The 27,498-nt window shown below is 54.0% G+C and overlaps 1 protein-coding gene across 1 annotated transcript; it reads left to right on the forward strand.

Annotated features, from left to right (window-relative positions):
• Positions 1 to 148: 148 nt before the first annotated feature.
• Positions 149 to 27,429, forward strand: PIP4K2B (phosphatidylinositol-5-phosphate 4-kinase type 2 beta). The gene is made up of 10 exons (XM_026513000.4): positions 149 to 440; positions 10,619 to 10,716; positions 13,530 to 13,626; positions 16,068 to 16,220; positions 17,087 to 17,233; positions 18,196 to 18,234; positions 18,728 to 18,841; positions 21,997 to 22,255; positions 22,715 to 22,818; positions 23,347 to 27,429. Exons 1-10 carry the CDS (start codon positions 282 to 284, stop codon positions 23,425 to 23,427), a joined length of 1,251 nt encoding a protein of 416 aa, XP_026368785.1. The 5' UTR covers positions 149 to 281; the 3' UTR covers positions 23,428 to 27,429.
• Positions 27,430 to 27,498: the final 69 nt, after the last annotated feature.

The following is a 27,498-nucleotide window of genomic DNA, read 5'->3' on the forward strand; positions in this document are numbered from 1 at the left end:
GCTGCGGCTGCGGCGCCCGGGGGCGGGGTGCGGAGCGAGCCGGCCGGCTCCCTGGAGCGGAGCGGGGCGGGGCGGGGCGGGGCGGGGCGGGGCGTGGGGGCGGGGCGTGGGGCGGACGGAACCACCGGGGCGGGGTGGGGAGGTAACGGGACGGGCGCGACCATGGCGCGGTGAGGGAGCGGGGGTGGGCATCGGTCCCGGGGAGGCCTGGGGCCGCTGGCTTGTGCGCCGTCTCGGCCGCCCCCCCTTTCGCCGCCGCCGCCGCCGCCGCCGCCCCGGGCATGTCGTCCAACTGCACCAGCACCACGGCGGTGGCGGTGGCGCCGCTCAGCGCCAGCAAGACCAAGACCAAGAAGAAGCATTTCGTGTGCCAGAAAGTGAAGCTATTCCGGGCCAGCGAGCCGATCCTCAGCGTCCTGATGTGGGGGGTGAACCACACGGTAACCAGCTCCCCCGCGCGCGCCCCTCCGAGCGCGGCCCCGCGCGCTCCCACGCCCCCCCCGCAGGCCCGGCCCTCACCCCGCGGGCCCTGCCGGGGACGCCCGCAGCCCCTCGGCAAGCCACTTGCACGCCCACCCCACCCTTGCACGCCGTCCCGGCCGGGTGTGCGGTCCCCGCGCGCCACGCGAGGCCTGGTGTCTCCGACGGTGGAATGCCGTCGCCCCTTCCCTTCCCTCCAGCCCCTCTAGCTTCCTGCGTCTGGCTTGCTCGCTTCGGGCAGTCCCTGGAGCGCAGGGGGAAGGCCTGGGTGCGGCGGAATCGCTTTCATCCGCTCACCCTGTTTGTTGCATGTGTTGTCCCCCTTGTTCCTTTAACCGGCTGCCAGCTCCCTGTCCAGTTGACAGGGCAAGTGGCATTGGCCTGCCTGAATATTCCTCTATTACTGGTTATTTGGTTGTTGCGACTGCTTAAAGTTTCCCATCCTCCAGACCTCCTCACCCCTGACTATGGAAATCCTCCCTGGGTTTCCTTTTTTTCTTCTTGAACAAGATGTAACAACTGGAGAAGCACAGGCTTCCTTGAACCACAGACACTTTACCAGGGTCTTCCTGGGTTAGGGAGAAGAGAGAATGTAACCATTTGAGAGAAGGTGAGGCCTGATTGTAAGGAAGACTATTCATAGTAGAAATAATGTGTCTTCCTGCATTTTCCTATGGTGTTCATGTCAAAGACGTTGACTTCTCTTTTATTGAGCTTTCTGTTGTATGGTCATGAATGGTGCGGTAATGGTTGCAGGTTAGGATGAGAGGGCGGTCCCCTGGACCCTTGGGGTGCTTTGAGATTGTCCTATCAGGAAGTTGGAGCCCAGCATTCCTGCTTGAGCTGGAGGACTTTGTTTGTGCCCTGTTTGTTTAGGGTCTTTCTTTTTGCTTTTCCAACCACTTGCTCCTTGCCTTCTGCCCATTTGCACTGTGAGTCCCTACACCAGGAATGAGCAGAGGAAGTAAAAGGAACCTGAAACACCCAACTTCACCAACTCCCAAGTTTGGAACTAGGAAGATGAAGCTATTGGCTTGGGTTTCCTGTGAATTTCAGTTCTTTAGGCACCCTGACTTTTCAGAGCACTTGAAATTCCCCACAAGATCAAATGATGACCAAGGGGTCTGGGGCCAGCAAGACTTTTTGCTTTGCTTTGGTAGAGGAGCAGACCTCTGGAGAGGGTTGGCTGGAGATCGATGAACCTTAGTCTGAGCCGGGGTTTTAGATCTATACTTGTATCTAATACAGAAAAGTGCGGGTGTATGGAGAAGTCTGTTGGTGTTTCGGTCTTGGGCAGGTTACTGTTCTCAGTAATCTCCCTCAGGTGAGGGTCCTGGCCAGGGTAGGGGAGTAGCACTGGTTTAATGCCCAGACCCCTGGAGGCTGCTTTGGGCCAGTAGTCCAGCAGACTTTGTTTCTCCTGCTTCCTGCTGCCTCAGGGGTCATCTGACAACATTGCAAGGGAAACTGGGTCATCAAAATGTGGACCTTGTGTCTCTGTCTGGAAGTCAATCCTTGATTTTGTCCTACAGCCTGCTTCTCACTAGAAAGCATCCTGTCTTATATAGAGAATTGGTGGAGATTCTTACGGCTCCTACCTTGGAATATTGCAGCTAACTACTTTGGGTCCCTTATTTTATACACGCAGAAATGGAGGCCCCAGGTGGAGGATTAGCTCACTCGTGGCCACAGCAGAAGATGCAGCTCGTTGCCCAGCACCCCGGGCTGTGTTATTCGGTGGTGGTGCTTGAATGGCAGGTCTCGCCTTCTGTGCCTCCTGTTCCTTAGTCCGTTTCTCAGCCAAGTGCCAGGATAGGTGGGGGTGATGGTCTTGTTAGAGAACCTGAATGTGTGTAGGCTCGGGTGGGCGTGCCTGTGCCCGCCAGCTCCCGCGAGTGTGTGTGATGTTGGCTGTTCTGATAGGCAGGCAGTGAGGCTGCCCGGATGTGGGCCTCTGCATGGCAGAGGGATAGGCATCTGTGAGTCTTACTTTCTTGGACTAGGCAGTCACCCTCTTTCTTTGTTAACTTGAAGAAAAGTTTGAGGGCTAGCTGGAAAGGCGTTGACGTTAAGCAAGACCTACGGTTCTGGGTGCAATGAGGGGGTGCCTCAGGGGACAGGCACTGGCACCGCTCCCTGGACAGGGCAAGCTGCACAGTTCAGCTGGTCCCAAGCGTTAGCGCTTCCTCTGGGCCCGCGGTGAGGTCTAGTACTTTGGGATTCCCATCTGGGAAATGGAGGCATCTCCCCGGAAGAAGAGTGGTATAAAATATTGCAGTTCTCTAGGGGGTCAGGACCACACAGTTTTTGGTGGATCGCACGCCTTTCTTGGGGGGTGTCTTCCTTCAGAAGCCCACTTTTGTACTTTTTGCAATCTGAGGCTTCAGATATCATATGTCTTTGATTCTTTAGTTTCTCACCCCTTTAGGCATTTAGGGCATGATCGTCTACGGCTGATGGTGGGTGGGTATGTCTTTATGGACAGCCTAAGTCAGTTACTCTCTCCTGAGGTGGTTGATCTATTTCCAGTTGGAAAAAGAGGTTTTTGAGCTCGGTGTTGTCACGGGAACTCCTCTCCTGGACAAGAGATGGAGCCCATGGACTTTGTGGAGAGAAACTGCAGGAAACAGGGAAAAAAGTCCGAAGACTTTGGATCTGGGGCGCCTGGCTGGTCAGTCGGTGGAGCACATGGCTACTGATCTCGGCGTCGTGAGTTTGAGCCCATGTTGGGTGTAGCGCTTACTGAAACAAGTAAAACTTTAAGAAAAAGAAGACGACTTTAGACCCGTCAGGGGAGAACTAGCAAAGAGAGAACACCAGTGTTTTAGCAGGTGAAATACAGTTTAGAGGCTCTGGAGTTAGAGAAGAGATTGCCTCGGAGAGGGGTGTGGACAGAGGAGGCAGACCTGGCTTGAGGACCTGTTGGCCGTTTTAGGAACCACGTATGCGTGAAGCTTCACTCAGGTGATCACAAGGATTAGGAGCGTTGGCGGTAACTATATTTAACCATATAGGAACCTGCTAGACCGTTCTTCAAAATAACGACACTATTGTACATTTCCACCAGCAGGGTGTGGGGGGTTCCAATTTCTCCACATCCTTGTCAACACTTGTAATTGTCTTTTTTATCACAGCCGCCCTGGTGGGTGCGAAGTGTTACCTCATTGTGATTATGATTTGTGTTTCCTTGATGACTAATGGTGTTGAGTATCTTTTCATGTGCTTATTGGCCATTTATATATATATAAATATATATATTTATATATATATAAATTTTTTTTTTAAGATTTTATTTATTTATTTGACAAAGAGAGAGCAAAAGCACAAGCGGGGGGGGGGTGGGGACAGAGGGAGAAGGAGAAGCAGGCTTCCTGCTGAGCAGGGAGCCAGACATGGGGCTCGATCCCAGGACTCTGGATCATGACCCGAGCCGAAGGCAGATGCTCAACTGACTGAGCCACCCAGGCGCCCTGGCCATTTATATATTTTCATCATAGAAATGTCTGTGAAGATCTTTGTCCATTTTTTAAAAACATTTTTGCCCATTTTTAATTGGGTTGTCTTTTCATTGTTGACTTATAAGAGTTCTATTTTTTGAGAGAGAGAGAGCTTGGGGGGGAGGGGGGAGGGGGGAGGGGAGATGTGGCAGGGTGGAGGGCAGAGGGAGAAGGAGAGGGAGAAGCAGACTCCCTGCTAAGCAGTCAGGGAGTCAGGGAGTGCGATGCGAGGCTTGATCCCCACACCCTGAGATCATGACCTGAGCTGAAGGCGGAGGCTTAACTGACTGAGCCACTCAGGCACCCCCTTGATTTATGAGTTCTTTATATATTTTAGGTACAAGTCACTTATCAGCTATATGATTTGCAAGTATTTCTCCCATTCTTTGGATTATCTTTTACACTTTCGTGATGGTATCTTTTGGAGCTCAGGTTTTTAATTTTGATTAAGTCCAATTCTTTGTTTGCCTGCACTTTTGGTGTCATATCTGAGAAGGCTTTGCCTCGCGCAAGGTCATGAAAATTTACTCCTATATTTTCTTCTAAGAAAAACTCTCATAGTTGTTTTTTTTTTTCCTAAGATTTTATTTATTTATGGAGAGAGAGCGAGAGAGCATGAGTTGGGGGGGGGAGGGGCAGAGGGAGAGGGAGAAGCAGATTCCCCGATGAGCAGAGAGCCTGACATGGGGCTCGATCCCAGGACCCTGAGATCATGACGCTTAACGAATGAGCCTCCCAGCTGCCCCAAACTCTGTCAGTTCTAGCTCTTACATGTTGGTCTGTAATCCATTTTGAATTAATTTTTGTGTATGGTGTAAGGAACAGATTCATTCTTAAGTCTGCTCAGTTCGCTCCCACACTCCACCCCCATGCTGTCCATGCATTTTCTTTGCTTAATGCAGACCCAGAACCTCTTTTACCTGCCTTTTTCTCTTGCTCTGCGACTTTAAAAATCTTTAGTAAATATTCCTGCTCTAGTGGGGCCTTTGGATAAATTTGCCCTTTGCCAGGCCTTTCCACCTCACGGAGAACAGGCAGAGAAGAAAAACCATGGTGTGAAAAAGGAGGAATAAGCATAGGAGTGAATCAGTTGGCACCTGTGGCTCTGTTCTTGCCCTTTTCCTCTCTGGTTTGAGGTCTTGCCTGGACTTCCGTGGTCTTAGGGTTTTTCAACACATTATGTTTTCTGATGGTGGCAGGTAACCCCTGATTGTCTGTGCTAGCCAGCCTACTGCTGAGCCACCCACGGAACTGCAGGACACGTCAGGAAACCTGCATCCCTGCCCATGCCTCCTGCGTTCCTGTGAAGGTCACACAGGGAAGTAGAGGCTTCTGGAATCAGAAGTTCAGCAGACTAGAACTAGTGACTGAGTTTTCATCTCCAGTAGGATCAGTGTAGAGTGAATTCTCTGCTCCTAAATTTCTCACTCGGCTAGTTTAGCCTCCTTATTATTTATGCTGATGGCTCCTGGAGTTAATCGTGTGGATAACCCAGCAACCACTTACGGGATGTGAGCTGCAGCAGATTTCCCATCGAATACGTTGTATTTAGCGTGGTACTTGAATGAGTATGCATTCCGCAAGTGCACTTGTGCTGAAGGGAAGGGGGGTTGGCCCAGGATTGTGCTAGATGGTAGAGGACAGGCACATCTTCCTGCATCATTGCTTCATCATGACCTTTCATGCTTCCAAACTTGTAGTTACTCCCCTTTGTCTACCAAATAAAGTTTCTTCTTCTCTTCCTGCTACTTAAGCCTCTTTACAGGGCGCCTGGGTGGCTCAGTCGGTTAAGCGTCTGCTTTCGGCTCAGCTCATGATCCCAGGGTTCTGGGATCGAGTTCCACGTCAGGCTCCTTGCTCAGCAAGGGGCCTGCTTCTCCCTCTCCCTCTACCCCTCCCCAATGCTCGTGCTCTCTCTCGCTCTTACTCTCTCAAATAAATAAATAAAATCTTAAAAAAAAGACTCAACCGTCTGGTCTTAGCCTCCATAGCCAACTTTAACCTTTGTTCTCACCCTTCAGACCATGAGTCTTTGGCATGGTCACAACAGCTTTGCTGTCTCTTTTCTCTTTATCCTGGTGTTAGTCATACTTCCAGTCCCCTTTTTCTAGCCATCTGTCCCTCTAGCCAACATTTATTGTGTACCTACTATATGCCAGTCATCGTGCTAGGGGCATAAGCATGGATAAGATAGTCTCTTCCTTCTAGGGGCTCACAACCTCGTGGGAAACTGAAACATGTAAGCAAACACTTACCCAAGTGAGTGTACTATTTGGGATATAAAGATGCGCAGAGGAATGAGTAATTAATTCAACCTGGGGAAGACAGGGTAGCTCTCACAGAGGAAGTGTCATTTAGCCAGACCTTGGGTGATTCTCTTAGCTTTATCCTTTCTCCTATTCCTGCTGCCACAGTCTGTCACCTGAACTATTATAATGGCCCCATAAATGGTCTTACTGCTTCTGATTTTTGCCTTTTCCAATCCTTGCTTGCTTTTGATTCCAGGATGCCTTTCTGTAGCACCCCTTTGATCCGTACATCCCCACGTTTGAACCCGAGAGCATTTCCCGTTTCCTGCGCAGTCAAGTCCAGATTTTTATAGTGGACAAATCTAAGTTCAAGTCCAGGCTCTGCCCCTTATTATAGCTTTGGAACTTCTTTTCCTTTTCTATAAAATGAACAAAACCACTTTCCTTGCCGGTTATTAGGAGAGAGGCAAGGAAGGGGAACACTTCCTTAGTCACGGTCGCTGTCCAGAAGAAGGCTCACACTGCAGCGTATGCAGAGCCAAGGTGTGGGTACCAGACAGACCCAGGAGCGAATCCTGACCCTGCGCATCCTGTCTGTGTGACCCTGAGCAAGGTATCCTGGACTTCTTTTACAAAATCAGATTCATAACTGTTTATGTGGCAATTAAGGATTAGAAATAATAGCACAGAATATGTGATATCTATGGTATCTATAATAATAGAAAGGCCCAGCCACTTCTAGGTATTCAATAAAAAGAAGCAGCTGTTATTTATTAATATTGTTAACAGCCTAGGTCATTCACCTATCTTCCTGTGTTCTCTCCATCCACTCCTTAGTACTTTTTTTTTTTTTTTAAAGATTTTATTTATTTGTTTGACAGAGAGACAGCCAGAGAGAGGGAACACAAGCAGGGGGAGCGGGAGAGGAAGAAGCAGCCTCCCAGCAGAGGAGCCCGATGTGAGGCTCGATCCCAGACCGCCGCGTTCACGCCCTGAGCCGAAGGCAGACGCTTAACTACTGTGCCACCCAGGCGCCCCAACTCCTTAGTACTTCTGTCCTACCCCGCCACCCTCCAGACTGTCCCCACACACCGTACTTAAGCTGAGCAGTATACTTTTTTACAACTCTGAGGCTTGGTTCTGACTGTTGCCACTGCCTGGGATTCCCTTCCTCTGATTTTTTATTTATTTTATTTTTTATTTTTTTGAGAACGGCCATGCTAGGCCTTTCTCCCATGTATTTATTTCTCTTCAGCTTCCTCTAGCAAGCGGCTGACTCCCACCGCCAGGCAACACCAGTTTCTTCATCTGTCTGTCCCCCTCCCTTTCTCCATAACTCCGTAGCACTCATCGCATGGTATCTTTTGCCGTCTGTTTTCCCAGCTGCACAGAGCCCGTGTCCTCTCAGTTTTGTCTCCCCTGCTCCGGCCCCGTCCTGGCGTATATCGTAAGGCCCTCAATGTACTGAGTAGAAGTAAACTGAATAGGAGTTTGGTGGCGTCTGAGCCAGGTCAGGAAAGGCCTTCAGTGCCAGGCTAAGGAGGTAGAACTTCACCCTGAGGTTGGTGAGGAGCCATGGGCGAGCTTAAGTGGGAGGGTAACACGATCTTGTCGCAGGTCCCTCCAGTGTCAAGTGCTCTTGGCAATAGCAGGAGAGGCGTGAGGTGCCCTGTTTCGAGCCTGTTGTGTGAGGGCCAGGAGTCTTTGTGACCGTATTAACCTCCCCCTTGGAGCCTCTGCTGTTCTTGATGTCGCTGTCCCTGTGTTTGCACTACTGGTATACCACTTGACTTTGAGTTTCTCCGTGTCATTGGTTCGTCTCATCTCCCCAGTAAGAGGATAAGCCTCCTACTCTTCTTGTGAGCGCAGTGTGTGCACCCCCCCCACCGCGTGCACCCCGTCCTCCCTAACATAAAGTGAAGCATATAGTAGTATCTTAGTAAGTGCTTGTCAATTGAAATTGAATAGAACTCTCTGGGGCTATAAAATTTAACACAACTAAAAAAAAAAAAAAAAATAGTACAGCTAATCCCTAGAGTGAATCATCTGCATGGTGCCCAGTGGAAATGAGGGGTGAGCCTACATAGTTCATATATATGGATTGTTCATATACCAAAAATGCTGTCAGAAGTTTCCTGCTATTGGGTTGTGTAGTCAAGAAGAGAGATGAAGGGAGAACTAAAAACTGGCCAACTTACAACCCTTTGAAGTAGGCTGAACCAGAAGTTACAGAGAATTAACGAATAGAGCATTCTTGAATAGCTCCCCTTAAAAGAATTCACCCTGGCCCGGCATCGCCAACCCTGTCAGGCAAGGGCTTCAGTCTTTTCAAGTTGTCCCAGCATCAAGCCTTGGCCTTGGCACCAAGTCTGGGTTTTAGACTAACGCAGAATCAATGAGTAGTACGTCCTGGAACATTCTGGTATAAAACAATGCTCTTTGAGCCAGTGCGGTGTGTTCTTTCTAGTGTGGAGGTATGAACTAGGAAGGGTAGGGTGACACAGGAGCCACGAACTTCTTCAGCTTCCGAGCCAAGCAATATATGCTAGGAAAAAGGAAGTGGGACAGCTCCCATGAATTGTTTCTGTTGGCAGGAAAACCAGGAAGTGGAATGGTTTCCTCCGTAGGCACACACTTCACAATCAGGTTCCCTCGTGAGCACCCCCTGGAATGGGAGCTGGTGTGGCTTTTGACGTGTGGCTGGTAAGCCAGTGGGTCTTGCAGACCTGGGTGCTGGGGATTTTCAGTGACCAGTTTGATAAATTTCCACAAATGTATGTTTGGTCATGTAATTATCACCCCAAACAATATACAGAACATTTCTGTCACCCCAGAACACACCTCTCGTGTCCCTTTACAGTCCGCTGCCCCCAGCCAACCCAGGCAGTCTCTTACTGGATTTCTCTTACCGTAGATTCTCGTTCTAGGATTTCATCTAAATGAGCTCATACAGGATACACTCTGGTGTCTAGGCCCATCAGGTTTTGCCAGCAGTTTATTGAGTCCCTGCCCCACTGCCAACTTCTGCTGATACCCTGCACCCCCTTCCCCAGACATCTATGTGCCTGTGCCTGCCTTCATTTCCCCAGGAGCAAATTAGGTTTTTCACTGATCCTAGGAAAGTGTGGTTCCCTAGCCCAGATACTGCATTAACTCGAACTTCTTCCAGCCTCTGACATTTCTACATAAAAAAGGTTTGGAGCATGAAAGGGGCAGCAAATTAAATGCTGTTTCCCCCCATTTATGCTCCTAATGAGTCTCGGTTATTCCCTCTCTGCCACATGGGCCTCATTGAGATAATAGGATTTGCAAGGAAAGTCTCTGGGAGACATAAGGCTGTGCGTCCCCTCCCCCCCATCCATTAAGGCAGGCCTAGGGTTTCCTCTGTAAATCCTGAATGCATTAGTGGCCGCTGGGTTGAGGGTCAAATGTCAAATACTCCGCTGTGAGGGAGAGGACATCTGTGGCTAATTAGACCACTAATTGGCTAAGCTGGGGACAGAGGACAGGGTGCGCTCTCTCAGCTCTGTGCCAGTGGGAAGCCAGCTCCCTGTCAGCTTCCAGCTCCCTGAAGGGGGCTGAAAGCCAATGCGAAGGTCTGTTTGCAGTGGGGGGAAGGCACCCTGCCCCTTCTCGTCCAGTTCAGCCTGAGGCAGGACATGGCCTGAGGAGCTGGCCCTGTTTTAATCAGGAGGGCAAGAGCGAGCCAATGGCCAGGTGCCTACCTCTTCTTCTCACTTTAAATTGAACCCTTTTCTCTGGAGATGAGTCACACATCCACACAAACTCATCCAGCTTTTTTCCTACCCCCGCCCAACATCTTGAATGACCCGCGATTTCTATGGAGGTGTTAAATGGCCTCAGTACCCACATAGGTTGTGTGATGTTTATTCATTGATCCACTTACCGCTACATTTGACAAATATTTATATAGTACCTGCCATATGCAAATCACGGGGCCAAGCACCGTGGAACCGCTAGAGACCAGTTAGGTCAGTAATAGGGTCTTGCCTCACTTATAGTCTGGCGAGCTCGTGAGGTTGATAAGCATTAACTACAATATGAGGGAGGCTGTGTGATGGCCAAAGGACAGGTACAAGCACTACTTCAGGAATTCCAGAGTGAGAGAGAACATTTATGGTCTAGAGAATCATGGAGAGCTTCATGGAGTAGGTGCCTTTTGAGCTGGAACTTATCACGTGGGGAGAATTTCAATAGGTGAAGATGAGGTTGGGAGCTTTGAAGAGAAGAGCAGAAATAAAGACGAAAAGGGAATCCACAGACATATTTTTGGTGAGATGGTGGCATTCACGTGGCATCTTGTGTCTCTGGGGCAGGTGGCCTCCTGGCTGAGAACCTCACTTTCCCCCTCACTTTCCCCTTGCGTTGCAGATCAATGAGCTGAGCAGTGTCCCTGTGCCTGTCATGCTAATGCCAGACGACTTCAAAGCATACAGCAAGATCAAGGTGGACAATCATCTCTTCAATAAGTAAGTGGCCTCCTGAGCGGGCTCAGGTTTTGCGGGCATCCCTTTCCCGTGAGGCGGAGAGCTTCTGAAAACTCGCGCATGGCCGTGCCAAGCCGGCACCTGGCAGGGTGGACAGCGACACCTGGATCGCCCAGCTGACAAACTGGCTGGGAAAATGCAGTCATTATGTGCCTCTCCCCTTTGTGTCATTCTGTCATCTCCTTTATCTGCCTGCCTCCAGGGTCCCTCGGGGCGTGTGGCCCGGCCCTGGGTGATTCGTCTGGGACCAGGTTAGGTAGCAGTGAGTGGCTCACGAGCTGTGGGGTCTAGTGTGAGGCTGACAGCAGTGGGCCTGTCTTGATCTCCGTCTGAGGCAAGAAGCTGCCAGACGTGTTCCTAGCCCCGGATGCAGCCACGCTCCGCTCTCTCCCCACAGGGACGGGCATGTGAGCCAGAGGCTGAGCGTGGTGCCCGAGGGCGCTGTCCGCAGTAATTCCTCCCACTTCTGTCATTGTGGCCTCTGGGACGAACCCGGTCTCTGAAGGGCGTCTCAGGGTTGGAGCAGCCGGCTCACCTGGTGGAGGGTGGGGCCTGCTCTAAGCCCTTGGGAGGCCTTGCTTTCTCAGCCCACCGTGGGCCACCCCGCAAAGCGCTTGCTGCTCACCCCCTCCTTTCTGCACTCGCATCCCGGTGCCACCTTCCATGGCCCCCCACCATTGCCAGACTGTTAGCCTGGAGGGGAAGCTGGGTTTGAAAATATCCCTTCGTGGCTTCCTAACTTCTTATTCTAGAAGCCATCTGTCTTCAGAGCTAAGCGGCCACCCTTGTAGAAGAAGAACTTCTGCTCTGCTCTCCCGCCACTACCACACTTCACTTCACTGAGTTTTCCACACGTCGAGCAGTTCTGTAGGGTGTCCTGCCAATTCAGCCGATACCGTCTACCTGGACTTAGCATCGGGTCCCACAGGCTCAGTCCCACAAAGCTGCCCCCCTGTATTCAGATACCAATCGCATGTCTAGGTCGTCACCTGTGTTAATGACCAGCCTGCTGTGGGTCCCACATTCCCACGAGCCTCCCCCTTGGGTGGGTTAATTTGCTAGAGCGGCTCACAGAACCTGGGAAAACAGTGTATTCACTCAGCTGCGGAACGACCTCTCCGGTGCGCCACCCTCCCCACACCTGCACCTGTCCAGCAGCCTCCAGCTCCTGAGCCCTCCCTTCACCGCGAAGGCCTGATCGAGGGGTCATCGGCAATCGGTGTCAGGTTCAGCCTCCAGCCCCTCTCCCCTCGCTGTAGGTCAGGGGAGTGGGACTGAATGTTCCAACCCGCTCATCCTGGTTGTTTCCCCTGGCATCCAGCACCCATCCTTTGAGGCTTTCCAAAAGTCACTTTTTTTTTTTTTTTAAGTAGGCTCCATGCCCAGTGTGGAGCCCAACGCGGGGCTTCAAATCACGACCCTGAGATCAAGACCTGAGCTGAGATGAAGAGGCGGACGCTTAACCGACTGAGCCACCCAGGCTCTCCCCACCTCAAAAGTCACATTATTCACATAAACTCGGATGTAGTTGAAAGGGGCTTGTTATGAATAAAAAAAAAGACATGTTTATTGCTCTTATGACTTCAGAAATTCCAAGGGTTCTAGTTGCTCTGTGCCTGAAACAGGGATGAAGACCACATATCTATTTCTTACTGTATCACAATATCACACCCCCCAAGGAAGGAGAGGCAGCCCTTGGCCCTGAGGCAGGAAAGGGGGTGGCTGTGTTGCAGGGCTCAGGGCTCTGGAAGGGGCATCGCACCACAGCCTATTTCGGGGCCCACGACCTCTGGTGGAGTTCCACCACCTTGACATCTTGGCCTGAAGCAGAGCACCCCATCTCTTCTTTTATCTTTCTTTATTCCTTTTGTCCTCTCAACAACTGTTGATGTGCTAATTGTTAGACTGTGGTGCCGTTTACTAGAAGAAGGGGACAGGAGGCAGAGGAGACCCCTGACTTCATGAGAAGCCACTGCTGTTTATTCCCTCGAAGTGTGTCATCCTGGAGTGTAGTCAGGGGCGCGTGTTTCTCAAAGGGAGATCCCAAGCAAGGGGACCATTGTAAAGATGGGGGATCTGGAGGAGGCCTCCCTTCGCAGCCATTCTCTCCCCTCCTTGGAGTCTGTGGCTTACTGACCAGGGAGTGGGAAGGGTGGAGATTGGTGCCAGCAGCCCACAGACAAGGCTTCCTGGAAAGACGGGACCCCAGTCAATTGACTGAGGACCTCTTCAATCCAAAGCACACTCGTCCTCTACCCCGAGGGAAGCCCAGGCTTTCCTGGACGTAACCATCTCAGGACGTGTTGATAGAAGTGTCCTCAGAGGACAGGGTCCCTTGGTTGGGAAAGGCCTCTCCTTTTAGCCTTCAGACAGCCGGCCGCCTCACCTGGGGGGGGGGGGGGGACCCCGTGTGCGAGCGCAGCGCTTGTGCGGCAGGGCCGACACTCCATCTCGCTTCTCGGCAGGTGAGGTGTTTTCCCTGTACGTTTTGTCAAGAGAGAACATACACTCAGAAAAAGTACACAAATCGTAAGGATACAGCTCGACTCATTTTTACAAAATGAACACGGATGCAGTTTTAAAACTCTCACAAGCTCAGCATCACCAGGAGTGTTTGTTAAAAGTGTTGATTTCCAGACTCCTCTCCAGAATTTCTGGGGCCTAGAAACCTACATTCTGAGTGCTGCAGATTGTTCAGATCCCAGTGACCCGTGACCCAAACCCGGAGAAGTTCTGATGTGAGAAGGAGATGGGCAAGGAGGGGCTCACGAAGACATTTCTCTGCTTTGCCCTAGGGAGAACCTCCCCAGCCGCTTTAAGTTTAAGGAGTACTGCCCCATGGTGTTCCGGAATCTCCGGGAGAGGTTTGGGATTGATGATCAGGATTACCAGGTACGGGGTGTCCTTGCAGAGTCGGGGTGTCCTTGCAGAGTTGGGTGTCTTTGCAGAGTCAGGGTGTCCTTGCAGAGTCGGGGTGTCCTTGCAGAGCCGGGGGGGTCAGGGGGCCACAGGACAAGGAAAGAGTCTCCCATTCTCGTGCTCCGTCTTCCTGTCTGTCCTGTCCTGCTCCAGCCCGGTGGTCTCTCCCCTGGTGCCAGCAGGCTCCTGGAGGGGTCGGGGCCCAGAGGTGCCAAGTGCTTCTGAAGGCACCGGCAGGCGCAGGCTCCTCTCCCTGGGAGGGGCTGCCGAAGCTGCTTCATCTCAGTCTGACATCCCCCGTCTAGGCCGAAGAACCCTCCTCCTCCTCCTCCTCCTCCTCCTCCTCCTCCTCCTCCTCCTCCCTTTCCTCCTCCTCCTCCTCCTCCTCCTCCTCCTCCTCCTCCTCCTCCGTAGTTTGACTTTTTTAAAAGAGAGAATCGTTGCCAGCAGGTGATGAGGCCTCTTAAAGCAGATAAGACAGAGTAGAAAAGGAAGGAAGACTTCCAGGGTCTTGTAACTTCCAGGGTAGTGTAACTGTGGCAGGTATGCGCCTGCCTCCTTACGGTGTCCCAGCCTGCTCTGGGAAGGTTCCAGTCTGCTGAAGGAAGGGGGCAGGTGTGGCCGGCGACTGCCCCCTCCTGGGGCTGAGAATGCTGCCTTCGGCCTGCCGGGAGCATTTGGCCCAGTCTCAGGGACATTACAGTCTGACTCCTAGTCTGTGGGTTCTGTTACTGCTCCACCTAGCACCTTCCACGGACCTTCTTCCCCTGGCAGACAGCCTGCTGGTGACGGTGGGAGGATTTGCCACTTCACGTTGCTAGCAGTAAGAAATACAACTGACTTCCGGTTGTCAGGGGGGAGGGGGCGGGGGGAGGGAAGGAGCGTACAGCCTAGTGAAATCTAAAACGGATGTCCACATCTTTTAAAATACTATAACCCTCCGGGCGGGGTCCTCGTAGGCCTTTCACGGAGTAGTAGTTCCTGAGGAGTGGCGGGGACGCGGGGACGCGGGAGGAGGAGATGCCAGGGCCGGACCGCTCACGCCTGTGCCTGAGCGGCACTGGGAGGTGCCTCCAGCCCCCTCTGTGAGGACCGAGCCCGGAGCTGAATCATGACCTGATTGGAGCTGGAGGTTTTCTGAAAACTCTTGCCGCTGTTGCAACCCCAGGTTTCGCGGGACGTCTTCCTTCCGCTGCGGCTCCTTCCCTTCCCCTTGGCGCTCTAACCACATCCTCTCTGTCTGCATTTTTTTCTCTGATAACCTTGCGGGCAAGTGATTGTGCTCACGACTGAAAGAGGCAGGGCGGGTGGTGTTCAGGGAGGAGGCCAGCAGCGTGGAGCGGGAGGCTGGGAGAGGGAGGCCCTCAGCTGTGGAGCCTACTTGACATTTCTGGATGGGGGACACCCTGTTTTGGGGGTGCCCTTTTAGAGGGCGCCTCACTACTTCAGACTTGAGTCTTCCCTGCGAAGGTGGCGCTCTCCTTCCCCCAGGGTCTCGCGAGGAGGCACTGGGTGAGGGCAGAGCGTCGAATCCTAGGTAAGAGCCGAGGAGAGGGCTCGGAGGGGAGGCATTTCTGCGAGCAGATCCCCACGTGTGTCTGCTGGGGACCAGGGACAGCTGGGGCCTCCTCTCCGCCTCGCCTTTCAAAGGTCTTCTCCCAGCCTCTGCCTGGTGAACTCATCCCTTTGGTTGACTCACACCTCCCCCCCACCCCGTCTAGAGGCTTCTACTGCTCTCTGATCCTAGTGGGAATGGGGCCTCGAGGAGGAGCAGTGGCAGAGCCAGAAACGTTCCCCAGAACTGCCTCATAGCTCTGCGCAGACAAGCAGGAGTTTGAGGTGAGGGGAGAGGGGCCGGGCAGAGAGGCGAGGAATACCTGCCCGCTTTGGGAAGGGTTTTCCAGCATCGGGGTATGTCCAGGGAAAAGAGATGACTGTCCATTGCTGCTTTATGCTGGACTTCTTGAATATTTCCTAAGCATTGTCTTTGTCACCCCAGGAAACTGGGAAAATCATCTTGGACTGCCTCCTTGTGTTCCAGGTCAGGAAATTCAGGAGTGGAGAAGTGAAATGGCTCACCCAAGGTCAGGTTACCTGTGGGCGCCAGGGTTAGGGCCCAGCCCTAACGTCTGAGGCAGGGATTTAGTTGACAGGGTAGTTCTCAGGGGTCAGAAGGAAAGGAAACGTTCCGCAGCCAGCCCTCTGCCCCTCCGGTCAGGGATTAGGGGCAGGTGGTCAGGAGCAACTCTTGTCACTCTTCAGGAAGACCTGTGGGAGACAAGCGAACTTCCCATGACACCAGGGGTGGCTCAGGTCCCGCCTGTCTCAGCGTGGCTGGTGTTAGAGCAGTCTGGCCCAAGGAAAGGTCAGAGCCCTTGTTCCTCTCCCAAGACCAGCCTGTGTTGGTCCCTCAGAACTCAGTGACGCGCAGCGCCCCTATCAACAGTGACAGCCAGGGCCGGTGTGGCACGCGCTTCCTCACCACCTACGACCGGCGCTTTGTCATCAAGACCGTGTCTAGCGAGGATGTGGCCGAGATGCACAACATCTTAAAGAAATACCACCAGGTATGGTGAGTCCCGAGCCTGGGCCGTAGAGAACGGTGGCAGGGGTGGGGGGGAGAGCCCCCGGGCAGCTTCCTGGGGAGCGATGGGTCCCCTGGCGGCGGCGCCCCGCCTCCTGAGACCCAAGCACTTGGCCCTCCCCGGGGCTGCGTCCGGAGCCGAAGTGCCTGCTCGTGAAAAGGAAATGAGGAGAAATGCGGGCCTCTGACCTGCTCAGTCCCCGTGGAACAGCTGTTTGTTGTCAGAGTCCGGACACTGCCCCCTCTAGCACCTGCTGCATTTCTTCTAGAAGAGGTCCCGTGGGCGCAGCAGGGTCCCTTCCTTTCCCATCCGGGCTCTCTGGCCCTCCGCACACCAGGAAGCCGTCCTGGAGGGAAGCAGGGGCGCGGTGGCGGTGTCCGAGTGCCAGGCCTAGTGCCTGGGTCTTCCTGGAGCGCTGCCTTCTCGGTGGTGAAAGGGACTTCTGGTCTTTGGGGCTACAGTGGAACCCCTGGGGTGCCGCATGGCTAAGCACTGGTGGCAAGGAGGGAGCTGTTCCTCTTTCCCCTGCAACCCGCTCGCAGGCCTGCCTCAGTGATCGTCCAGTGCCGCATGCCATTGCAGACGGAAGTTTCAGGGGCGGCCCAGCAACACGAGACCGAAAGGGCTCTGCGTGGCCCACCCAGCCTCTCACTCTGCAGCGCCTGCTGGGGGCGGGAGTGGCCGTGGCCTCTTTAAGTCCGAGGAATCCTCGTGACTTCCCAGGACCCGGCTGAAAACGACCGGTGCAGAGGCTCGACTCCCTGGGAGCTTTTGAGCCTGGGGGGAGCCCCGGCCGGCCCGGTGCTTCATTCGTTCCTTAGCCGCCGTCCTTCCTCCCTGTGCTCTAGTTCATAGTCGAGTGTCACGGCAACACCCTTTTGCCGCAGTTCCTGGGCATGTACCGCTTGACTGTGGACGGCGTGGAGACCTACATGGTGGTCACCAGGAACGTGTTCAGCCACCGGCTCACAGTGCACCGCAAGTATGACCTCAAGGTAAAGGGCTCTGCGTCCCCCAGCGCGGAGGCTGCCCCCCGAGGCTCCCACACCCCCGGAAAGCCTCCGGAGCTTAGGTTCCGGCGCCGTCAGGAGCTCTGGAGCCAATGTGCCTAATTCCTCTGGGTCAGAGGCTGTTGGACATCCAGGTGACAGTGACAAGAGGTCATTTCATGTGCCGTATTTATGTCACCATTGGTGTTCTTGAGCTCTCGTCGGGGGCTGTACGCTCTGGGGGACAGGCCTTGCTGACACACGCACTCTGGCATCTGTCCGGGCCGTGGGGACTGACAGCACACACCTGGCTAGACACGGAAAGGGACACTCTTGTGCCTGGGAGCCACAGTGCTCGGCTGTTCTCGAAATGGCTTCCTGACGCGTCCCCCCAAACCCCTGTCTCTCTCTCTGCTGCAGCCGCAGTGCTGTCCTTTCCATTCCTGCAGGGCCTGGGCTCTGCTCCTCCCCAGCACCTCTCACGGCCCCCCAGCCTCTTCCCTCCCTGCTCTTTTGTCCATCTCTGCTTTCTGCCCCCTAATTACTTCCCACTCGGCTCACATGTCACTTCCTGCAGGAAGCCGGCCTGAACTGCTGCCCCTCCGCAGCCCAGACCCGCCCCTGTGCTACCGCTCTCAGCGTGTCCTCCTCCCGTGTACCACCTAGACCAATGTCACGAGGGGATCAGTTAATCATGTAACTACTTGTTAATGCCTGTCTCCCCTGTTGGAAGGCAAGTCCCCTAAGGGCAGGGACTGTTTGCTGAGCACGAAGCTCGTGTCTAATCAGAGCTCTGTCAGTGCCCTGTGACAGAGGACGTGAACAAGTTGCCGCCTCCTGGCCCCTCTAGGACTCTAACCATCCTCCTTCCGTTCACCTGCTGCCTCTCCCCAAAGACGGGTGCATGTTTTCTCGCTCAACGGACTTTGCCTCAGCTGGACCTCTCCTGACGGCTCTTATCCTTGCAGGGCTCCACTGTCGCCAGAGAAGCCAGTGACAAGGAGAAGGTATGCTGGGACCTGTACTGATCAAGCGTGGCCTGGGTCACTTGGAATCAGAAACACCTTCTGTCGGTCTTCCTGGCCCTTCCTCCACCACAGTCCCTAGCCTGGTTCCCACATACGCACTCTGTCGGGCCGTGTCACTGAGCACCCGCCTGGCCTCGGCCTCACTCTCCAGCCTTGCTGGTTGTCCAGAGTACTGCAGGGCCAGCGATTTCTGTCTCTTGGGCCAGCCTGAGTCAGGGCGTGGCTGCCTGAGCCCCGAGGTAGTCCAGGCTCAGCAGGAAGACATGCTTGGGTCTGTCTTCCCTGTCTGACGTATTTCACATCGTTGCCATCCCTGCCTGCCCGAGGCCCGGGACTGCAGCCTCCTGCACTGAACCTATTGATTACACAGGTCGACCCTCTGCACTCTAAGGGCCCCTCCCCCTTTTTTGTACCATCGCCACGGGGTGAATGTATTAGGCCACCCAGCCTAACCCTGCTGTTGCTCTCCCAGGCCAAGGACTTGCCAACATTCAAAGACAATGACTTCCTCAATGAAGGGCAGAAGCTGCATGTGGGAGAGGAGAGTAAAAAGAACTTCCTGGAAAAACTGAAACGGGACGTAGAGGTACTGACTAACCCTCATTTTCACCTGGGTTGAGGAGGGCCCCCTCTTGTCCTCAGAGCGGGAGCCTCTTTAACCTTAAAACAACTGAACTCATGCCCGCCCGGCCGGCTCAGTCAGAGGAGCACGTGCCTCTTGGTCTCGGGGTTGTGAGTTCGAGCCCTACGTTGGGTGTAGAGATGACTTAAAAATAAGATCTTAAGAAAAAAAAAAAGAAAAAGAAAAATGGAATTCATTACTTTCCACACTCTTGGAAAGGAAGCTGGTGATTTGAACAGTGTGGGTGCAAATGAGGATTCCATCACGGGGGGCACGTTAGTGCCAGTAGAATCTCTGTAGCTCAGGTTGCATTGCTTTCCTCGATCTCTTCACTAATGTCTTCCAACACCTTTTTCAAACGCCCCTAAACTTCCTTTCTGGGGGTGTCCCTATCGGGGGGGGGTGTCGGCCATCAGAGCGATGGGAAGCCAGCTGTAAGATCCACCAGCCAGGCCCTTCCCTGGCTCTGGTTCATCACTTACCCAGCAGCCTTCTGGTGGAATGGGACTTCCGTGGAGAAGTTCTTCCGGGGAGGACAGGCGCTAAATAGCGAATGTGTTACCTGGACCACTTGGTAACTCAGTGTCTCCTATTTTAATTAATTGGGAGCCTGTTCATTAAAACCAAACCCTACAAACTTCTAGAAGTGTTTTCTGGTTTTTTTAATTGGTGTAAAATAGGCATAACATAAAATTTACCATCTTAACCATTTGTAAGCGCACAGTGGCATTAAGGACATTCAGCTGTTGTGCAGCCATCACCAGCCATTTCCAGAACTTTCACCTTCCCAGACTGAAACTCTGTCCCCATTACACACTGTTTCCCCACTCCCCTTCTGCTAGGTCCTGGCAACCGCCGTGCTACGCTCCCTGTGAACTTTATATATAAGTGGGATCATACAGTATTTGTCTTTTGTCAGGCTTTTTTCACTTAGTATGATGTCTAAGGTTCATGCGTGTTGTGGCACGTGTCAGAATGGCCTTCCCTCTTAAGGCTGAATAATTCCATTGTATGTTTACCCATTCATCCATTAAAGGGCAACTGGTATAATAGTTAAGATTTTCCAGAGAAACAGAACCAGTAGATGGTGCCGATAGATGGATGGATAGATGGGTAACTAGTTAGACAGACAGCCAGGTGTTTAGTATGAGGAATTGGCACCCACAGTTATGGAGGCTGACGGTTCCCAAGAACTGCAGTTGGCATGCTAGAGAGACCCAGGAGAGCAGGCAGTATAGTTTCAGTCTGGAGGCCAGTGGGCTTGCGACCTTGGAAGAGCCAATGTTTAGTCCATGTCTGAGGTCAGGAAAAAACGATGTTCCAGCTCAGAGGGATGCAGGCAGGAGGAGTCCGTCTATTCACGGAGGGTCCCCCTATTCACGGGAGGGTCACCTTTTTTTTTTTTTTTTTTTAAAGATTTTATTTATTTGACAGAGAGAGAGAAACAGCCAGCGAGAGAGGGAATACAAGCAGGGGAGTGGGAGAGGAAGAAGCAGGCTCCCAGCAGAGGAGCCTGATGTGGGGCTCGATCCCAGAACGCCGGGATCACGCCCTGAGCCAAAGGCAGACGCTTAATGACTGTGCCACTCAGGCGCCCCAAGGAGGGTCACCCTTTTTGTTCCGCTCAAGCCTTCAACTGATTGGATGAGGCCCGCCCACATTAGGGAGAGCAATCTGCTTTACTCAGTTTGCCAATTCACATGTTAATCTCATCTACAAACACCCTCACAGACGCACCCAGAATAATATCTGACCAAATGTCTGGGCACCAGAAATGAAGTGTCGCACTCAGATCGATTCACCGTGAATAATGCCGCTGCGTGCGTGGGTTTTTCGAACGGCTTTCTTTCCTAGGAATCTTTTCCTCCATCACCGCCTGCTCTGTCTGTGCCTTTATTCTGCCTTTCAGTTCGTCCAGAGTCTTTCTCCTCCCTGTCCTCACTTTCTCCCTGCTCTCCTAAGAGGAAGTTAAGGCAGTTTACACATTTCACATTTCATTTGTTTTCACTTTGTTGCTGTTGCTTTCTAAATGTTCTCAGGTGGATAGGAGTGGGTGTGGACTCTCTATTCTGGAACCTCGGCCCTCTCCTTAGACCTTGAGAAGGGCTCCTCCAGACGTGCTTGGCATGGCGCCCCGAACCTTTCTCTCTAGAGGAGAGGCTGCCAGTCTCCTATAAATCAGGGCTTCTTGTGCTTTTAGAAGCCCAAGAGCCTGAGTAGGGGGCCGCCATGGTGCCCACAGTCCGTCAGACAGTTTCCCGGTGACCAGGGCAGAGTGCCCGGCCTGTCACGGTGGCTGCAGGCTGCTTCACGGAGGATTGGGACCCATGCCTCTGGCTACAGCATTCGCAGAGCTGGATTTCCAGCTGGCCATCTCCGTCTGTATCAGCCCCATACTTTTGTTCTTCAAGTCACGGAGTCCCAGACCAGGAGACCCGAGACACCGTCCCGCTCCCTGCACTCACGCAGATGCGGACCGTGCGGCCCGTGGGGCCTTCGGGAGGAGATTCGAGTGTCGCGTGGCCCTTTGTTAGGGGGTGCTCCCTTTTCTTTTTCTCCCCGTTCTTGTCCTCACTGGTAAAGAAGCTGAGGTACGTGGTGTTTCGGCCTGTGCCTGTGGCCCTCGGTCAGAAGTGCATTTTACCGACAGCCCAGCGCACGCAGCTCAAACACTGTCCACCTGCTTCACGTTACAACCTCTCCCATTTTCTATTCTGTTTCACAAGAAACAAAAATCCTGGCCCCAGCCCACTAAACCGGATTTAGGGCCCTGACAGGTGAGATTTGTGGTCAGAAGGATATGGCCTCGCTCACACGCGCCGCAGCCTCTCTTGGTCCCGGATCAGATGGGCCCCTTCCCTAGCCTTTCTCCCGCAGCCTCTGTCTGCCTGACGCTCGGTCCGTCAGGCTGTCGCGACGCCTCTCCCCAGCCCCCGCCCCATCCTTGCCCTCAGGGCATGGCTGTCCTCCCCGCTGAGCTCCCTGAAGGCAGAGGGGAGCTTGTCCTCGCCAGTGTCAGACTTGAGGATTTGAGGGAGTGCCTTTTGTCCCCTTGCCAGATGCCCCAGGGATGCCCCGGGTAACCGCTTCTTCCTTCTGTCCTTCCGCACCTTCCCCAGTTCCTGGCGCAGCTGAAGATCATGGACTACAGCCTGCTGGTGGGCATCCACGACGTGGACCGGGCGGGCCAGGAGGAGATGGAGGTGGAGGAGCGGGCGGAGGACGAGGAGTGCGAGAACGACGGGCTGGGGGGCGCCCTGCTCTGCTCCTACGGCACGCCTCCCGACAGCCCCGGGAACCTGCTCAGCTCCCCCCGCTTCTTTGGCCCCGGGGAGTTCGACCCCTCTGTTGATGTCTATGCCATGAAAAGCCATGAAAGTAAGTAGGAGCCCGAGTCTGCCCTGCCCGCCCCGGCCCCCATGAGACCCCCTCAGCCTCTTGTTCAGATGCCCCTCTGGGTGTCTGGACCCCCCACTAATTCACGACCGACTCTGGCCTCTCCTGCCTGTGGGCTCTCCTCCCGAACCACTGCCAGTAACTCTGGCTTCTGGGGCCCCGGGGTCCTTCTCTGTCAGGCTTTCCTTCCCCTCTCTGCTTGTCCTGGATGCCTGAGGCTTGGCTCAGCCTTGGTTCCTGGTTCTAAACCCTGAGAAAGACTGTCCACAAACCAGAGAAGAGCTCTGAAGGCTTCTGAGAAGGGCCCCATTAGCACGCCTTTCCTCAGGTCCAGAATGCCAGGGGTGGGTCTGGTCTCAGGTCTGCAGGGTTCCGGAGCCGGCTGCTTCCTGCTGTTCTCCCTGCCACCCCTTCCTTCTTCCCTGCTTACCCTCCCCCCAGGTGCCCCCAAGAAGGAGGTCTATTTCATGGCCATCATCGATATCCTCACGCCATACGACGCGAAGAAGAAAGCTGCCCATGCGGCCAAGACGGTGAAGCACGGGGTGAGTCCTCCCTGCCGCCTCCGGGCCTCCCGCTCCCAGACACCCCGGCCTCCCGCCCGCCCGGTGCCCCCGCTGCTCTCCCTACCGGGTGATTTTCCCCTGCCTCGCGGCTCGGCGGGGCCGAGCGTACAGGCTCCTTTCCCCGGGACCGCTGGGCGTGACCGCAGGTAACAGCTTTGTTTCCTGCCCACGCTGCTCCCCGGAGAACCCTTTTCCCCGTGGACTTGAAGCTCCTGTCTCCACACAGGGATCCCATCCAGAGATCCTGAGTCTCTCTACCGCCTCCCCACCACCTTGCCGCTCCTTCCGTGGGCGCAGGCTTGGGGTGTGAATCAGAGGAGTGAGGCCAGGGCCGCTCTGAGATGGGAACCGCTCCTCCAGGAGGCCTGCCCAGCCTGGGCTGTAGTGTTCAGTTCTCACACCGAGCCGGAGGCTCCTGAATCCCCAGGCCCCTCCTGGCTGGAGCCTCCCAGTAGCCTCCTAGTGAGGGCCAGGAGCTCAACCTGAGTCAGCCTCTGTGTGTTACAGGCGGGGGCCGAGATCTCGACTGTGAACCCTGAGCAGTACTCCAAACGCTTCAACGAGTTCATGTCCAACATCCTGACGTAGTTACCTTCCACCTTCAGCCGGAGCCAGAGAGCCGGATGTGGGGTCGGGGTCGGAAAAGGGAGAGGGTGTATTGGGGCTGGATGGGAGGGTGGGGAGCAGAGCGGGGAGTCGGGGGAGGGGGGGCTTTGGTGAGGAGCCGGCAGCCCAGGATGGAAAGCCTAGTGGGGGGGAGGGGAGGTGCTGCGTGCCCACGTACTCACAGGGTGCACCTCACCTGCTCACCCTTGATGTTCCCCCCATTTGACCCAGGTTGAAAAGGGGTTTCCTTTTTGTTCCCTTGTCACCTTTTACAGTACCTTGGGGCTAGAGATGACTTTGTGGGTTTCTGTGGGTTTTGTTTCTGCAATCTCATTGCTCCAGGTTTGCTCTTTGTAACGATATATGTTATCACCCCATCACCCTCCCCATCCCTGCCCTGCTCTGGGTTCCCTTCAATTAAAGAGGCGCCCCACGGACTGGCCAAGTGCTCTGATGCCAGAGGACAGGAGGTCAGACGCCTCAGCCCTGCTGCATTGGATCTCGTCTGGATTAACGTTCTGCTTTTACGGAGTATTGTGTACGGCTTCCTCCACCTTTTTGCCTCGGATGCAAGTGAAATGTTACCGGATTCCTCCATGTAAACGCTGTCCTCCCGAAGGAACGCTCCAGCTCAGCGTCAGGAATCTTGGATGAGGAGAGATCTCGCAGGGGCGTGAGTTCATCCTCATGGGATGGTTGGGGGTGGGGGTCGCAGCCAGGCTCTCGGACAGCTGGTTCTCACAGAACCCCGTGAACTTCACCCACGCCCCTGGCCTTCCCACGTCCTGTCTGTAAAGCCTGCCTCCCGCTGTGTCAAGAGGAACTAGGAAGCATCTTTACGTGCAGCAGGACCCCCGGACGCTGCTGGGTATCAAATGAGGCCTTGTGCCCTCCATCCATTTACTTCCTTCCGATCTTGGCCCGGGCGCCCTCCCTTGTAGGTGAGCTCTTCGCTGGGGCGCCTTTCCACGCAGAGATACCTCTTCAAGCGCCAGGGCCGCCGTGTAGATAATCTGATGCTCTGTGCCTGTGGTCTGTCCCCTGGACGGTCCTGGCCAGCAGGGGTGTGCCCCCCCCACCTTGGAGGGTGGCACCCAAGCCTGAGGTTGCTTCAGAGTCACTTGAGGATGGGACCCAGGAAATCCAATTTGGAGGCTTGATAGGGGGATCGACCTGGCCCCAGCCTTGGGGCTATTTTCCTTGATGCCCCCGTCTCGACCCCGGGCTTCCTCAGGAGTGGCCTCCTGCAGCTTCCTTCAGGGTCTCCACCCCCCCGCTGAGCTACCCAGGTCTCAGAACTGAGCCACGTGTCATTCTGGGATGCCATCCGCGCAGTCTGTTCTGGCTAGGAAGGAAACAGCCCTGTGTTGGGGGAGGTACATTCCTACATCTTCTCACCCCCTCACCAGGAACTGGGATTTAGGATGAGATACGGTAAAACTTGTAGATACCCCACAGATGCGAAGGAAGTTTGTGGAAACACTTGGAACGAATGGATTGGTTTCCTGCGGCTCCCTCCAGACCTGGCCGAGCTCGGCTTCTGGAGCAGGGGCCAGCACTGTCTCTGGGCCCTACCCGCAGCTTTTCGGTCAGGAAGAATGGAGGCAGCATGTTGGACTCCCCTGGGGCCGCTGGAACCGTTCTGGAAGAGGCAAACGGAGCAGACAACCACCCTGGCTCCGGGAAGGGGCCACAGGCAGCTCTGAACCGCAGCAGCAAGACCGCCGAGTGACTTGGGGAAGAACCCGGAACCCAGCGGCTCAGCGGCTCATGGAGAACACAAATCGGACTTAGGAAGGGATTACGTAGGAATAATGTTTGGACTTGATTTCCCCACCTCCTAATCAAGAATGAAAATTCGGATCTGCCCCTCGAGAGGCCCAGCATCTTCAGAGCTTGGCCGGCTGTCCTCGCACAGCCGCCACAGCCTCGGGCTCCCGCTGGCTTCCTGCGTTTGGGCCGCTGATCACGTTGCCATCGTGTGTATGAAAGTGTAACGCAGTCCATCAGTTCAAGATGAGCTACCAGGTATCTAACCCCTTTAACATTGAGTTTTTGTGTTTTTGTGGGTTTTTGTTGTTTTCTTTCTTTTTTTTTTTTTTTTGGTATATTGTTTACATTTTGAGAGTAGCATTCTGTTTCAAATGCTCTTTTTGTTTTTCTGACAGTATTGTTGTTTGGGTCAAAACATTTGAGCTGTGGTTGGGTGGATTTTAGATTTTTTTTTAAAAGGTCATTCTCTGTGCTATCTTCAAATCCTTGGGTTTGGCCCTCTAATTCCTTTGGCATCCAGATGTTCAAAAGCTATTTAACTTGGTTTATACCAGTTTTCTTTCTCTTTTTGTAATGATGCAGGTATATTTGGTTTGTGGTCTGAATGTGGAGAAAGTGAACTGATCCCCAAGCCTTTGTCTGCCCCCTGTTCCTTTCTCTGAGCCCCACCGTTCCCTCTCTGGGCTGTAGAAGGCCTCCAAGGGCAAGGGACTAGCCTCAGCCTTCCTCTCTGGAGCCCCGAAGAAAAGCTCCAACAGTCTCACAGCACCCCAGAATAATTTGGGGTCTCCTAAGAACAAGGGTGTAAGAGTAGGACATGACCGACGGGGTGAAGCCTGGAGGGGAAGCCTGCGCAAGACTCCTCTCCATTCCCCGCCTCGGCCACCTCGCCAGTCCCAGCTTCTCCTGTCCTGAAGCCTGTGGCTGAGACACCAGCCTCCCAGGCCTCCCAGCCGAAGCGAGGGTTCTCTGAAAACCCCTCTTAGACCACTAGATGAAGGCCTCTGGCCCTCGTTCCTTTTAATGAACCACTGCGTCTTTATCCCCCAGTGCAAGCTCCTTCCCCGTGCCCTGCGGTTTGGGGGTCCCGGGCAGAAGCCAGCAGTCCCAGGAGCAGACAAGCAGTGCTCCATCTGTCCTTACAAAGCTCAGGGCATACTGGTCTGTGGCAGGTGCCGCGAGTCGCCCCTGTGGCTGTTCTCGGTGGCACCCCTAAGTTCCCACCACAGGCAGCTCTTCCTCCCCTCTCCCTCTTCCTGCTTGTTTCTCTTGCCTGTGCTTTAGGCCTCGAACAGGTCCCCTGGTCGTGCTCAGGCTGGGGACTACGGACTCCTGCCCTAATGACGTTCCCCTCTTCAGTCTGCCAGGACCTGCCCTGGGGAGGTGGACCAAAGATCCGGGACTTTTCTCAGCAGCCAATACCCGCCCCCCCGCCCCCCCCGCCCCCCCGCAGTTGTCTTTTTACCAATTCAAGTTTGGAAAGAAGAAAAAACTTCAGCGCTCCCTAGTATTTGTACTACTCTGAGTGTTAGGAGCCATTAGGGATCTTATGTTTTTAAACAGCCCTTACAGCTCTGGCGTGAGACCTGTGGCTCCCCCAAGTCTAGGGACCTCACTTCTTTCTGGCAGAAATGGAGGGAGGGAGGCTCCAGCCTGAGCACAGGAATCATAGGGAAAACCCATTTGAACAACTGCCCCCCAATCTACCAGCCATCTGCAGGGGGCAGTGACGTGGCCCACCCTCCCTTGGAGACGTGTCACATACGAAGAGCACCTCCAAAGGGGAGAGGAGACCCCGCTGTCCCCAGCGGGCTGTGCTGAGATCCTTGGGAGGCTGGGGAGGAAACTTCCAGAGGAGCCCCTTCCCCTGCTCAGAGCTGTTTTGTGAGTTGTGAACCAGCAGCCTGTAGGGGGAAGGCCGGAGCTGCTCGGCACACCCGAACATCTGATCAGATCGTTGTCATCAAAAAATGTGAATGAAGCTTAGACTCACCTCGTGGGGGAGCGGGACACACTAGCACCCGTCATGTGTACGTGACTTCTCGGTTTCTCACTGCGACCTCCGTTTTTTTAAATAGGAATTTTCAGCCCCTTGTGCTTGTCTAGTGTCTGCTCAGAGCAGTTTGAGACCCTGTTACTGTTTTAAAATGCACGCATGTTAAGATGAATCTCCAACCCAAGGAACAAATAAAACTCAGAAATCTTTGTGTACGCATCTGTCACGTGTGAGTCCTTTGGAGATGAGCCTTTTTTTCAGAATTAAAGGGTTTGGGTCCCAGT

This window comes from Ursus arctos, unplaced genomic scaffold, assembly GCF_023065955.2.
Source record: "Ursus arctos isolate Adak ecotype North America unplaced genomic scaffold, UrsArc2.0 scaffold_24, whole genome shotgun sequence".
In the NCBI taxonomy this organism is placed as follows: domain Eukaryota; kingdom Metazoa; phylum Chordata; class Mammalia; order Carnivora; family Ursidae; genus Ursus; species Ursus arctos.